The 12,575-nt window shown below is 33.6% G+C and overlaps 2 protein-coding genes across 3 annotated transcripts; one reads left to right on the top strand and one right to left on the bottom strand.

Annotated features, from left to right (window-relative positions):
* Window positions 1-241: 241 nt before the first annotated feature.
* On the bottom strand, window positions 242-4,524 carry RNaseZ (ribonuclease Z). Its single transcript, XM_066284469.1, has 15 exons — window positions 4,105-4,524; window positions 3,858-4,044; window positions 3,648-3,806; window positions 3,191-3,380; window positions 2,842-3,114; window positions 2,637-2,781; window positions 2,411-2,582; window positions 1,903-2,006; window positions 1,699-1,850; window positions 1,583-1,643; window positions 1,365-1,527; window positions 1,159-1,308; window positions 913-1,102; window positions 632-855; window positions 242-471 (listed from the first exon to the last, which is right to left on the bottom strand). The coding sequence occupies exons 1-15, from the start codon at window positions 4,377-4,379 to the stop codon at window positions 307-309; spliced, it is 2,610 nt and encodes an 869-aa protein (XP_066140566.1). The 5' UTR covers window positions 4,380-4,524; the 3' UTR covers window positions 242-306.
* Window positions 4,525-5,996: 1,472 nt separating this feature from the next.
* On the top strand, window positions 5,997-11,280 carry LOC136340412 (putative leucine-rich repeat-containing protein DDB_G0290503). Of its 2 annotated transcripts, none has more exons than XM_066284470.1 (9): window positions 5,997-6,208; window positions 6,751-6,836; window positions 8,278-8,446; window positions 8,506-8,676; window positions 8,732-9,077; window positions 9,407-9,719; window positions 9,781-9,948; window positions 10,404-10,620; window positions 10,675-11,280. In XM_066284470.1, exons 2-9 carry the CDS (start codon window positions 6,766-6,768, stop codon window positions 10,906-10,908), a joined length of 1,689 nt encoding a protein of 562 aa, XP_066140567.1. In that variant the 5' UTR covers window positions 5,997-6,208; window positions 6,751-6,765; the 3' UTR covers window positions 10,909-11,280. The 2 variants fall into 2 exon arrangements, with proteins under 2 accessions (XP_066140567.1, XP_066140568.1); XM_066284471.1 differs by lacking the exon at window positions 5,997-6,208 and adding an exon at window positions 6,359-6,457.
* The last annotated feature ends 1,295 nt before the right edge of the window (window positions 11,281-12,575 follow it).

Genomic DNA, 12,575 nt, shown 5'->3' with positions numbered 1-12,575 from the left:
AGTTCTTGGTTAATACGTTCGTGTAAGAGAAAGATACAATCTACTCCAGATAATTAAAATCAGAAATACTTGGTGGCGCCATCTCTTAGACAATAGATTTTTGTAAAAGAAAACTAGAATATCTACGAGGATAATTTAAAAACAAATGCTTATTCTGAAGAACCCAAAAGGGAATGGTTTTAATTAATATTTTAGCATTTTACTTTTCAACTTAAAGTTAAATTCCATGTGAATGAAAAACTTTTATAAACTAGTAGTCTATATATTTGACAATTCAACGAGTCCTCTAATTTATCATAAAAAAAATCAGCTGGTTGTTTTTTTCATTTTTATACGTTCTAACGACGCTTGTCGCTCGCTCTTAAGTTGCCTTTTTATAGCCTTAGTTTCCATCTCCTCGTAATGTTCTGCAAACATTATCTTTAATGCAGGATAAAACAACGGAACCAGCGGCAATTCATCTAGTTTGACCTAAAAATAAAACGAGTCTAAGGGCCAGTACATCAAACTCTCATGATAAATTTTATAATAAGATAATTTCCATAAATACGATAGACTTAGAGCATTGGCTAATTTCCTCATTCTCATGCAAATCATCTTCTTGGAAAAGGTATGGCAAACAAACACATACCTGCATATTATCAAACGCTATACTGACGTTATTCCCAAAATTGTCATTAAATCTGGGCAATTTGGCATACCGTTGACTGAAATGTGTCAAAACAATATGTTTCGCGTTCATGTCTTGACCAATTTCGATGGCCTGGGACGTGGTTGAATGCATCTTCACTACCGCCTCGTGCGATAAGTCATCTTCCATGGTCGCTTCATGTATTAAAACGTCTGAATTTTGACCTAAACATAAAAATTTTCAGCTTCATTATCAAACATTGTTGATCACTTTAAATTCACCTAAATGCACCAAATTTTGCGACGGCATTGTGTCTCCGGAATATGTAAGTTTGTAGCCGGATTTATGCAATATGGACACTCCAAATGCATTAGGACAGTGCCGAACGAAACATGTATTAATATCGGAAAACTGTAGGTCACTTAACACTTTGCTTAGCTTTTCCTCCGGATAGGTATGTTGATTCAATAACTGGAACATCCATTATCGTGAGATACAGAGAAAAATGTGTCAGAATAAGTTTTTACCAAACTATCATTTGGAATTAATACATATTCATCTTCAATGGTTTCGAAACATTTGTCATAAAAAGTTAACCAGGCTAAAATCTGCCTTGGAGCTATCAAGTATAGTGGTTGTTTGTCTATATTTAAAATATTCAGAGCCCTCCTTCTTCCCTGAAAATTTAAATTTTTAATATTTGAAGTATAATCATTTGTTTGTAGGTAAAGACCTGCAATAAACCAAGGAGTCCAATGTGATGGTCCGCATGCAAATGCGAAATATAAATTGCATCAATATTAGTCAAGATTTCGTTTCCTTTATCTGTTCCAAAAAATCTTAAAATCTGACCGTAGGTGCCCTCACCACAATCCATTAATATGTTGCTAGTTTCACTAAATATCAAGTAGAATTTAGTCTGGCAAAAATGCCTAAAACAAGTTTCTTTACCTTGTTTGTAAAAGGATTCCACTAGTATTCCTAGTTTTATTTGGGATACAGGAGCCCGTGCCTTAAAAACAATTGATAACACTGAAATTATATGCTTCCAAAAATATTTCTCTCACCTAAAAACAATAATTTTGGAAACTCTTTGATATTTAACTTTGCTCTCGACATCTCTAATGTTTGCTGTAAGTCCCTAAGGGCAATCGGGAAATCCGGCAAAGATGACGTTTCACTTAAAAATTCTTGCACATCTAAATTTATACCTGAAGTTCTGGAAAATACTGTCGATGACAAATATGTAAAAAAAACCGAAACAAAAATACCTATCAAAACCTTTTTTAGGACGCAAATGGTAACTGCTTAAACCACCAATATACTTAAAGCTATGATCACTAATGTCAAGTTTAGTCTTGAGGTCTTGATTAACCTAAAACAGACTGTATTGCTTATACAAGGTATTTCATTAGAGAAACCATTAATTTACTACAAAAAGCTTATGGCTAAGGAAAAAGAACTGGTTAATGGATGACGGCCAGACAGCAGTTGAGTCGACTTTTTAAATAGCACTACTAGTGCATTATATTTAATTTGGATGTCAACACGGTAAGTATATTCAATTTACCTGTTTAGCTTAGCTGAAATTTTCTAAAAAAATAGGATGTAGAATAAACCAAAAAGTCGCTATCAGTTGTCACATTTAAAACAAGAAAATTGACAACATGGCCTTATATAACAGGAAGTGCGACTATCTTGAACATATTACAGTTTTTCTATATTAGAGCGATGGAATTCTCAGCTGAAGCACCTCTATCAAGTACTTAAAAACCATACCTCATGAATTACTGGAGTTCCCTTGTCACCCAATAAAGGAAAAATACTAGATGAAAGCATATTTAGTTTATATTGTATCCGATGCACTGCCACACTCCCCATGCAGGTATTTAGCTCGTTTATCGGTATGTGTTCGCAACTAGCGCAAAAGTCGTCCATCCACCGTTTATAGCTGAAAAATAACACAATACATACAATCATCGCGAATCAGAATCGAAATACTTACCGTGGCAATTTCATGACTTCTGCTGGGGTGAAATGGATCACCAAACAGGCAGCATCTTCATTTGAATTTGCAAATTTCTGATGCTTTCTAATTTCTGTACTATTTACTAATGACTGTAAATACTCCGGATCTGGACAATCCACAACTGTAACCATAAATAACAGACAATGAATGCCAAACACTCATAGATAAATAGCTATTTTACCAATAAAAACCGGTCCGGGATCATCAGGATAGCAAACTTCACTTGACTTCACCACCCTACCATCAGCTAATGTCACATCCTCCCCACTCTTTAGTTTGCCCAATAGGGGGCCTGGAGGAACACCTTTTTGCACACATTTATCTAAATTTAATGCTCCTGGATGAGGTTGCAAATGGCAAATGTAGCACATGGAAATACTCTCTTTTTTATATTCTTTAAGTAAGTTTTCATTTGAAGTTGAAGCAGTATTAGGAGAGGATCTGCATCCCTTATCTGTAATACATTATATACAAGTAAGAATGTATGAGCTTATTACCACAACATAAAACAATCAAAAAGGTATAGGTACCATAAGGCTTATGAGATTGAGAATGGACTCTATTTGTATTGCAATTTTGAGAATTCCTCCTTTCATATGCATAGTAATCTGTATTGTCTTCAACTACAGCACAATTATCTCTAGATTGTGACAAAGATCTGCTTCTAGTGGGCTTTCCCTCACTCTCTGAGGAATTGTCTAATTGTGAAGTGTGGTTTACCTAAACCAATTCATAGCAAATTTTAATATATTTATAAAATATATTATTGTCACAATAACAACAGTTTGATATTTTTGAATTGACAATATTTAAAAAACTATCAGTTTTACTTCTATAAACATATACACCATAGTAGTTAATTTCACTTAAAGCCATTTAACTCAATATGTAAGTCATTTTTGTTTCAGTTTAACCAGAACTATGCGTGCCAAAGTACAAAAAATTAATATATAATTTAATATACTTTAAAATCATATCTTTACTGACCTGTTCAATTTCACATGATTCATTCTTCTTTTTATATAATGAAACATACTTGACCCTCATAACATTATCCTCAAAAATAGCTGTTTCAGAACAATCTGCCATTCTGATTCTTAAGTCCTTAATAACAACAAATCGTCTTGTGGCTGAGAATATATCACTCTGTAAGGTCTAAATCAGCTGAACTTGCTTCTATTACTTCACATCACTCACCAGTCCATTGGGGCCATGAAGTGTAATTTCTGGTACACCAACATCTTGAATTGTTAGTGCTGTTCCAGGCAAACCACCCATATTCTTCCACACTGATTGTGTTATAAAAATATGCTCCAATTTGGACAATTTTGTTTTATGCTCATGGGCCAACCTTTGAGTGCCTTCGCCACAGTTGAACAAATACCTTTTTCCACACTATCATGATTAATAAACATTCTAAAGACACATGAAATTGGCAGCTTACCGACTTTGGTCAGAGAATAAATAGACAGCTCTTGGAGCTCCTTTGGCTCCACTGCCAAGTACCTGCAGGATTACTTTACCTGGGGCATATTTGGCACTTTTCTGCTTAATTTTAATGCGCTGCATTTGAGCTTCGGCGATATGTTTATACTCTTTAGGCATTTTAAGCAATAATTCATTAAATTTAGTATGGGATGAATACCGCTTTTTTGAGTAATGCCGCTGAATAGACGCTATAAAAAATCTACAATATATAGGTTTGAGGATAAAGTACATTTAGAAACACAAACACACTTAGACACTTATGAGAAATGAAAGAAAAAGAGGCTTAAGCGCTTTTAGTTTTAGGAACGATATTGTATGTTTTTATTATTTTTAGGTTAGGTTTTAAATTAGTGGCATGCATAAAACTATAAATGACAGGATATCATTAGGATGGTTATGTCATTGAATACAAGCTACACTATCCTTATCCAACCAACTGCTAAACGAAGTGATAACATTGCGATTGCCACATATTTAAAAGAATATGGCGCCTTCAACGCGTCTTAGTACTTTTGAAAATTTAAAATTACTAAATATTTTTCAAACTGAACTTGCATGCTCGTAGACCTCAAATTAATCTTTTATTCAAGTAATTAGTTCGATGCTTAATAATGTTATACTCATTTTTAGTAATTTCTCTTTCATTGCTAATACCTTTATAATCCGCGAACAGGGGATTGTTTACTTAAAAAAAGCATAATGCCAAATTTCCCGCAAAAGATGATTTGAAATCTCTTTTAGTCTTTTAATAAAGGGTTACTTTTCCCGCTTTTAATAGTTTAAATCATAGTTTTTCTTCCAAGTTGAACATTTTGAAAGACAGACGTCACAAATATCATCTGCATTTGTTACAACTTAAGCATTTTTAAGAGCACATATCACAAATTCAGCTTCTAATTAACCAAATCATTTTGAAAGGCATAACAGAGTACGTAGAAAAGCACCCGACAACCCAATTTGTAGTTTCAGGTTTCCAGTTTCACCTCGAATTTCCATTTAACCAGCTCAGTGTGAGCGCTACACGTTTTGCCATAATTTCAATATGAGTTTTTTCTGCTTCCAAGGTAAATACCTTGAGAGATACATGCTACAGTTTTGTTGTTTTTTTATTGTCGTAGGAGAAAAGAATATGTCAATTTCTGCCTCAACGTCGATTTACGATCTCAAATCATTCGACGCTTCATTGTAAAGTCAAAACGAACCTTTAGACGTATCCACAAAAATTCTAAACAGATGGATGTTAGATAGAAAAAGTTATTAAGAATACTCATTTGTTACACTCTATATTGCTTTTTTATTACGCACTCATTATAATCGATGTGTTATGCACGTTACAGCGTACATAACAGTCTTTATGATGCATATAATTATGATTACTAGGGAAACAATATTACCAATACGGTTTCTATTTCGGCATATGCAGACTTTTTGATAACTTTAAAAAACTTCTTAACGCCTAAAAGCATTTATTAGTTGTAATATTGCATTTAGGATAGAAAATATTATATAATATTCGTCTAAGAACATTTGATGTCCTTCGTCTTACAAAACGCGATTACACTTCGTCTTTAACAATACGTGGAGCATGCTAAAGGCTTTCTTGCATTATGATCCGTTGTTAAGTTGCCTAGAACGATAATAACTTTTATTTATTTATTTCTCTATTTTATGCCTTTTTATATTGCAGATTATTTTTTACTCTACACGTTCTCTACTATATTTCTCTACGTATTACTGTTTAGATCCAATATATATTACAAACGTTTCCAGCAACGAAATTTCGTTCCAGGCAATTCTTCACCAATTCAAATGTTCAAGTGGCGGGAGAGTAATGAATTTTTAAATTCTCAAAATACTCTACATGAGAGGCGACGACTGCCAGACTATATTGAAGAACTATTCAAAGTGTCTGCAGCAGGCAGATCGGCATATGCCGTTTTCTGCTTCTCAGTTACTTGATGCTTTTCATGGAAGTGCCATTAGTCTTTGATATAATTGAAAAACGTTATTTATTTTCGGGGTGTGTTAATAGTTACAATTGAAATTTAGCACCTATCTAGGTAAGTTTTAAATGTTATAAAAACCTGGATATTCTAGTAGGACGATCCTAAATATTTACTAGTAAAGTATAGTAAACTGAAGATTGGCTCACTCTGTATTTTTCCTGCTTTCCAGCTCATTTCTATTATAAAGTTGCGTCAGAATGTTTAGGTTTGTATTGTACTTACTATTCTTAAGTTCGAAGTTGCACGATGAAATATTATAATTCCTATGCAACACATAAGAAGGCAATCAAGTAATTTATATAGGTAAGTAACTTACAATATCCAGTATCGGAAAAGTACAGATATTTATAACAAGGAAATGCTATTCTAAATCCTTGCATACCAAGTAGATCAATAGTATTTTGCAATAACTGTATAATAAAATACATAGCGAGACTTCGTATTGTCAGGGGTCAGGTCATTTAACCAATATCTTAATGATTTTGTATTGACACTATTTAGCAAAACAGTCATTAATTATTTATCACTACCCCAGAATAGATAATTATAAGTTTACCAGTGATGTATATTTATTCATGAGAAATTCTCTGTTCTAGAGAGGGACCTTCAAAATGTGGTTTGAAAGAACAGTTCTCCTGATTTGTTTGCTATGTTGGATAAACAATATAGAGGCTTCAGTCACGTAAGTTTAAACATAGGTAAACATCATAAAAATGATACTTTAAACTGGCATTTATTATAGGAATAATTATTATAATTTTTGCAAAAGGTTTGCTCGTCAGGTACTCCATGTATCTGAAAAATTGTTGACATATATGGCAGAACTTGATAGTTTTTTGGTCTTATTTTTGTGAGGGCATAAGTATGCTAATGTGGATATATGTTAGTTCGTATGTCTATAAGATATGTAGCTGCCTTATAGAATACCTTGTAAGAAGAACTTGTGGAAATTGCCAGATTTCATATCACTGTAAAATTGTGGTATTCAATTTTTCTCATTATTTGATCATTTATTAAAGTTCATGGACAAATTAATGGACAGTTCAGTTAATGGCCTCGGTGGCGGCAGATAATTGGGGTTTATTAGGAATTCTACAAACTATGAACAGATGGACGTGAATTCTTTATTATCTTGCTTGATTCTGAATTGGCATCTACTTGTTCTTGCAATTAAATATAATAGCGCAAAAACTGATGGAAAAAAATAATTTTTCTTCCCAATCCTGGCAAGTCATTGTTTTTTATGATTAGGTAGTGAACATATTTCAGTTAGTAAAAGACACTTAGGGCAAAATAACCTCAGGTAATCATTGGCGTATTACGACATTTTTAAAAACAAACATTAAATGATAAAATTATGACTTTATAATTAAATTTTGGAAGGTAATCTGGGTCATAATTGCCACGATTACGTGTTATGGTCACAATTTGCGAATGTAATGAATTCGATAACATCTAATCTCTTAATCGGTGTGTAAGCGATCACAATTACCATGATTACGTGGTATTAAACCCTGCTTCCACAACGAGAATTTATAAGAACTCTTTGTTGCACATAATGAAAATTTATAGCAACATTTATCAACATTTTGTTTCCACCGAAGTAACTCGCAAATTGACATAAGCTCTAGTTGCCGTAGTTTCTGAAGGAGTAATTTTGAGTTTTCGCTAATGTGACAAATTACAGTAAAATTTTTAATAAATATCGTTGTAACTCGAACCTACAATTGTAGATTACATCTACAATTATAAAAAAACAATTGTGCAATATGTTGTTGCCCTTTTAGGCCTTTGTATTCAACTTCCCTTATTAACTTCTCGCTTTATCTCTAAAGCTACGTACGCTTAACTCTTCAATACAATCTCACCTATAATTAAGCTATTAATAATGCATTTCTATTTCGTTTATTTTGATAGGCAAACCGTGTTCGCGTTTTATGTTAAGCCCGAAATGCACTCTTCTCGACTCCAGGGGGTAAACGAACTTCTGTTTATTTTTACTTTTAAACCAAGGAAAATAATGAATTAAAGCTGTTGTGTGTGTATTTTTAGCTCTCTGGGCTGCTTTTATGATACCATATAAAATTCCTCATTACCGGTTAAGTTTTATTTTCATTATGTAGGACTGAAGATATTAGATTGGCTATAATCCAGATGGCGAACGTAGCCAGGAACACTGACGACAAGCTTGAAAGGCACGAATTTAGGGAGAAACAGCTGGGGGAGCAACTTAAGAAAGGGCTCATTAATATCGATAAAAGAATAAAGATGTTGGACCCTCTTAAAGGAGCCGTAAACAATGTCAAACTTTGTGGTGGTCCAATCTTAAATCCATAGTTGTTTATTTCTAGGTAAGCAGACTAGATGAAAGAGTAGCTGCAGTGGAAACTATTTTGTTGCAAAAAGACAAAGAAGATAGGGACAGACAGCTGCAGCAACAATTAATCTATGAAATAGTCGTGGATATTCAACGCAAACTACCACAGTTATTGGATCAACTTAATCAAGATATCAGTCAAAAGGTTTTTATTTCGGCTTAAATTTTACATGATTCTAACAAAAAAAAAACTCATAAAGGTGATGATCAGTACGCCTCCGGCAGCAATTAGCGAGCCCATGATGACCAAAAAAGACTTCACTTCAATGGAAAAGGTAGTGGTCGACAAAATGGAAAGGGTGACTACAACGATCCAGAATATGGAGCAAGATTTGCAGAAGATTCGACAAGAAAATCTCAATAGTATTAACGATCTCAGCAATAAATCTAGCGAGAATTTAGAAAAAGTCAAAAGGCAACTGGATAACAGCGAAAGCCTGCTGGCCAAATATGAAAACAAATTAGCTGAATATAACAATCGGATTCCACAGATTCCAACGGTGAACTATAAGGAAAACGACGAATGGAAGCAAGAATTCCTCAGAGGTAATAATGTTCTCACACGAGCGAGTAGTAAAGATGATATAACGCACGCAATTGAGAGCTAAATGTAACAATATATAGTATGAGGTAAAATTTTACCGTACAAATGAAACGTGTCAGATATTTGTGGTCTGGCAATTGTAAAAAGCAATTGACACTAATATTTAATTCAACTTTATCGCGGATAAAATAAAGTATTAAGTATCTAACACCAGACACATTCGAGACTTCATTTACTGCACTGGATTGCTGCGTGAGGCTGGCTTCTCATCATTTATCTAATAGCAATTAGGGTGCGGTAAAATTGAAGTTGACAAACGTTTTATTTCCAGCGCTTGATAGTCAAAAAACCCAAGTAATTGAAATCGTAAACGACGTCAGACTAATCCAAAGTCAAATTGCTAGTTTGCCTCAAAAACCAGAAATAGAAACTGTGCAAAATTTGACCTTTAGCAAACTAGAAGAAATCAAACATCAAATTCCTTCAAACCACTTAAAATCGCTGGAAAATTTGGAGAACACTTTGAAGGTGGTTCAGCAGCACGCAGCCAAGAACCATGATGCTGTTAAAAGTTCTTTTAATGAACTTACTGAGATTACCTCTCATTTAACCGAAAGTTTTTCTAGTAATTATGAAAATATTAGGTATGTGATTTTAATATCAATATTATCCGATGTGTTCCGATTTTACAGGGTTACGTTTCAGAACGGAAATTCAAAACTTAGGAAAAATGGAGCAAGTTATCATGCAAACAGCGGACAGTGTTCTGGACACTAAGAGACGTGTGGAATATGGGGTCCATCAAATTATTTCCGAAGTTGATAAACAGATGAAAGCTGGAGCTTCGGAAATTAATCAAGGAATTAATGAAAGGTACAGTAGATTGAACGGGTGATCACTAAAAAAATCTTTTAGTAAGCGGTGAGGCGTAAACGTAAAGAGTTGATTAAGCGATTTGTTATTTAGCATCAAACATTTCAAATTATTTGGAATATTCGATGTGCTGGTTTCGATGGATATTGGTAGAAGGATTTCATGAACCAAACCAGTATATAGATGTACTAATCAAAATTTTAAGCAAAAAAAGTTGAAATCTGAGGACTACGTCTAGACTATAAATAGATGTTTCCTAAAGTTTTGTTGACTATTATTTCGAGTTGAGAAAATATCATGTCATCCCTTTAACTTAACTAATTTGTGCAAAAAAGAGTGAACTATATGCTGATGTCTATTTATTAATTATACCTCGATCGTTTCACATTTAGTATTGGTTCTGTATTTAAATGGTATTTTATCGGTCTCTTGGTAAAACGATAAACTTTTTTTAGGTTTGAAAACTTTGAACTGTCAATCCTAGATGAAGAATACGGTGCTTTACACAACTTGACCTCCAAAATCCAAGAAGAAATCGGCAGAGTGTGGCGGCAAATTGGTATCATGCACCAGCAGATGAGTGCCAGCACTGACACACTAAATAAGCTTCAAAACCAAACCGATGCTTACGTCAACGGATCCCTGGACGTTATGGACAGTATGAAGGGAAAAGTAAAGTTTCAATATATCAGATTTTCACTTTGGTTACCAATCATATTTTTTTAGGTGACTCAAATCACTGGTAGAATGACGGAAGTAGACGAAAATTTGAATTTCCTATTGGGCAAACTGTCATTGTTATCCCAAGAGTTTAACAGGATTAAATCAGGTTTAGGATCTACTTTAGATGAAATTCGATCTAGTTTTCAGAAAGTGCAGGAAAAAATTAAGGACAGAGGTCCTGGACCACACAAGATTTCAAGTAATGAGGTTTTAGATTCATCACCTATCCCTCAATAAATCGCGATAATAAAGTGATGTATATAATCACTTCCTAGGTTCAGTAATTTTTTTGTTTCCCAAGGACTTCAATATGTGTTAATACATCTATTGGATGATTAGCTATAACCATTGTCTATTGTAGATAAGTTTTAAATACTTGCACAATTATACAATTATCACAAAAATATTTATGTGTAGGTTGATTAGAAAAGCCGGTATTTTTTTATGTATAATGTAACAATAAAATTTTTAAATTATAAATTAAATACATTGTAACGAACGTGGTTCAGGAACACGCAACTACCCGTTTCCATTTAACGTAATAGTTATATTAACAATTTAGTTATATTAACGCAAAATATAATTTGGTATGCATACCACAAAACATTATAGGGGCTCCATCTCTTCAATGTCAATTTTTTATGCCTGCGGCGTACTTTTATTTACATTTATGGCACAAAAGGTCCCAACTTTAATGACATTTTTCGCCGCTTTTACAAAGTTGGGATTTCCTGCATATGGGACTAACACGTCTTTTTCATCTGCTATGGTCCCCTCTTGTTGTAAAGCATCATTCTTATAATCAGCTTCAATGATTATTTCTAATGCTAAAATTCTCTTGTATACTAAAAATTACGTCTTATGCTACATGTAGGCTATTTGCTGTACCTTTTCGCAAATCTATGCCTCCCATATCCTGGTTTCGAATGATTTTCAATCTCTTCCGAAACTTAGAGGCAATGCGTTTCCTCTTGTAATCAGCTTCTATTTCTTGCTTAGTCCTGGGGACTCTTATTTTTATACAACAACAAATTAACACCACTGAAAATAATGAAATTGTGTATTATAATATTAAGTACAATATGCCTATTTTTCCTTGTATTATCGGATATCTCAATTATTTCATAAGACTAATGCCCAGGTTATACTTTTCAATTAATAATTAAATTAAACTATTATTAAAACATGGAGTATAGACTAGGCAATTGTTGTTTTTGCAATAGCATTGCCCTGCCATCTTGGCATTATAGATACGGGATGTTTTTCGAAAAATTAGTATTTTGGAAACTTGCATTTTATTTATTGAAGAGGATATCGAACAAAAGCGTTTGAAAAAACTTAATCCTACACGTTTGGGGCTTAAATTATCCATAGAGGCGAACTTACTCAAAATGCCGAAAGAGCAAAAACAAATAAACATTAAATGCCAGTTTCTAATTCTAAATTTCTGTTCCTGGAATGCAGGCCTTTCGATCCAGGGCTCGTTATCACTGTTGGGGTTCGCTTCAAAGGTCGCCAAAGACATTTTTTACTATTCTCTAAATATTTAAAAGCCGAAGCAGGCACGAAACAAACACAAGGGACGTGAAGGTCTTGAATGACCGCAAATTCGTGTGAGTATTATCCAGGCCGGTGCCGCACCCCCGTGGCTAACCGTAATTAAGTTACACACCCATTTTTGTTTGCTGACATGGAATGTGTGAATTAATAACAATTATTTAGCTTTATAGTTGTATGTATTTTCAGTTTCCTTAAGTCCATATCCTATTACGAACCTATTTTACATTTTGAATTGAGCTTTTCATCATACAATAAATATATATAATAAATCGAATCCTTCACGTATTGTTGCTATTTAAGTAAAGAAGCAGTTTTTTTTATTATAAACTATATACCGTTAACGG

The sequence above is a fragment of the Euwallacea fornicatus genome, chromosome 7 (genome assembly GCF_040115645.1).
Source record: "Euwallacea fornicatus isolate EFF26 chromosome 7, ASM4011564v1, whole genome shotgun sequence".
Taxonomy (NCBI): domain Eukaryota; kingdom Metazoa; phylum Arthropoda; class Insecta; order Coleoptera; family Curculionidae; genus Euwallacea; species Euwallacea fornicatus.
The sequence above is the reverse complement of the archived record's forward strand: the minus strand, read 5'-3'. Positions and strand labels throughout refer to the sequence as shown.

Coding starts and splice junctions, on each gene's coding strand:
- RNaseZ (XM_066284469.1), bottom strand. CDS start 4,379: ATGTACTTTATCCTCAAACCTATATATTGTAGATTTTTTATAGCGTCT. Junction 1,851..1,902: donor CCTAAAAAAGGTTTTGATAG/GTATTTTTGTTT, acceptor AGTATTTTCCAG/AACTTCAGGTATAAATTTAG. Junction 1,103..1,158: donor TAATTCCAAATGATAGTTTG/GTAAAAACTTAT, acceptor TGGATGTTCCAG/TTATTGAATCAACATACCTA.
- LOC136340412 (XM_066284470.1), top strand. CDS start 6,766: ATGTGGTTTGAAAGAACAGTTCTCCTGATTTGTTTGCTATGTTGGATA. Junction 8,447..8,505: donor TGGACCCTCTTAAAGGAGCC/GTAAACAATGTC, acceptor GTTTATTTCTAG/GTAAGCAGACTAGATGAAAG. Junction 10,621..10,674: donor TGGACAGTATGAAGGGAAAA/GTAAAGTTTCAA, acceptor ATATTTTTTTAG/GTGACTCAAATCACTGGTAG.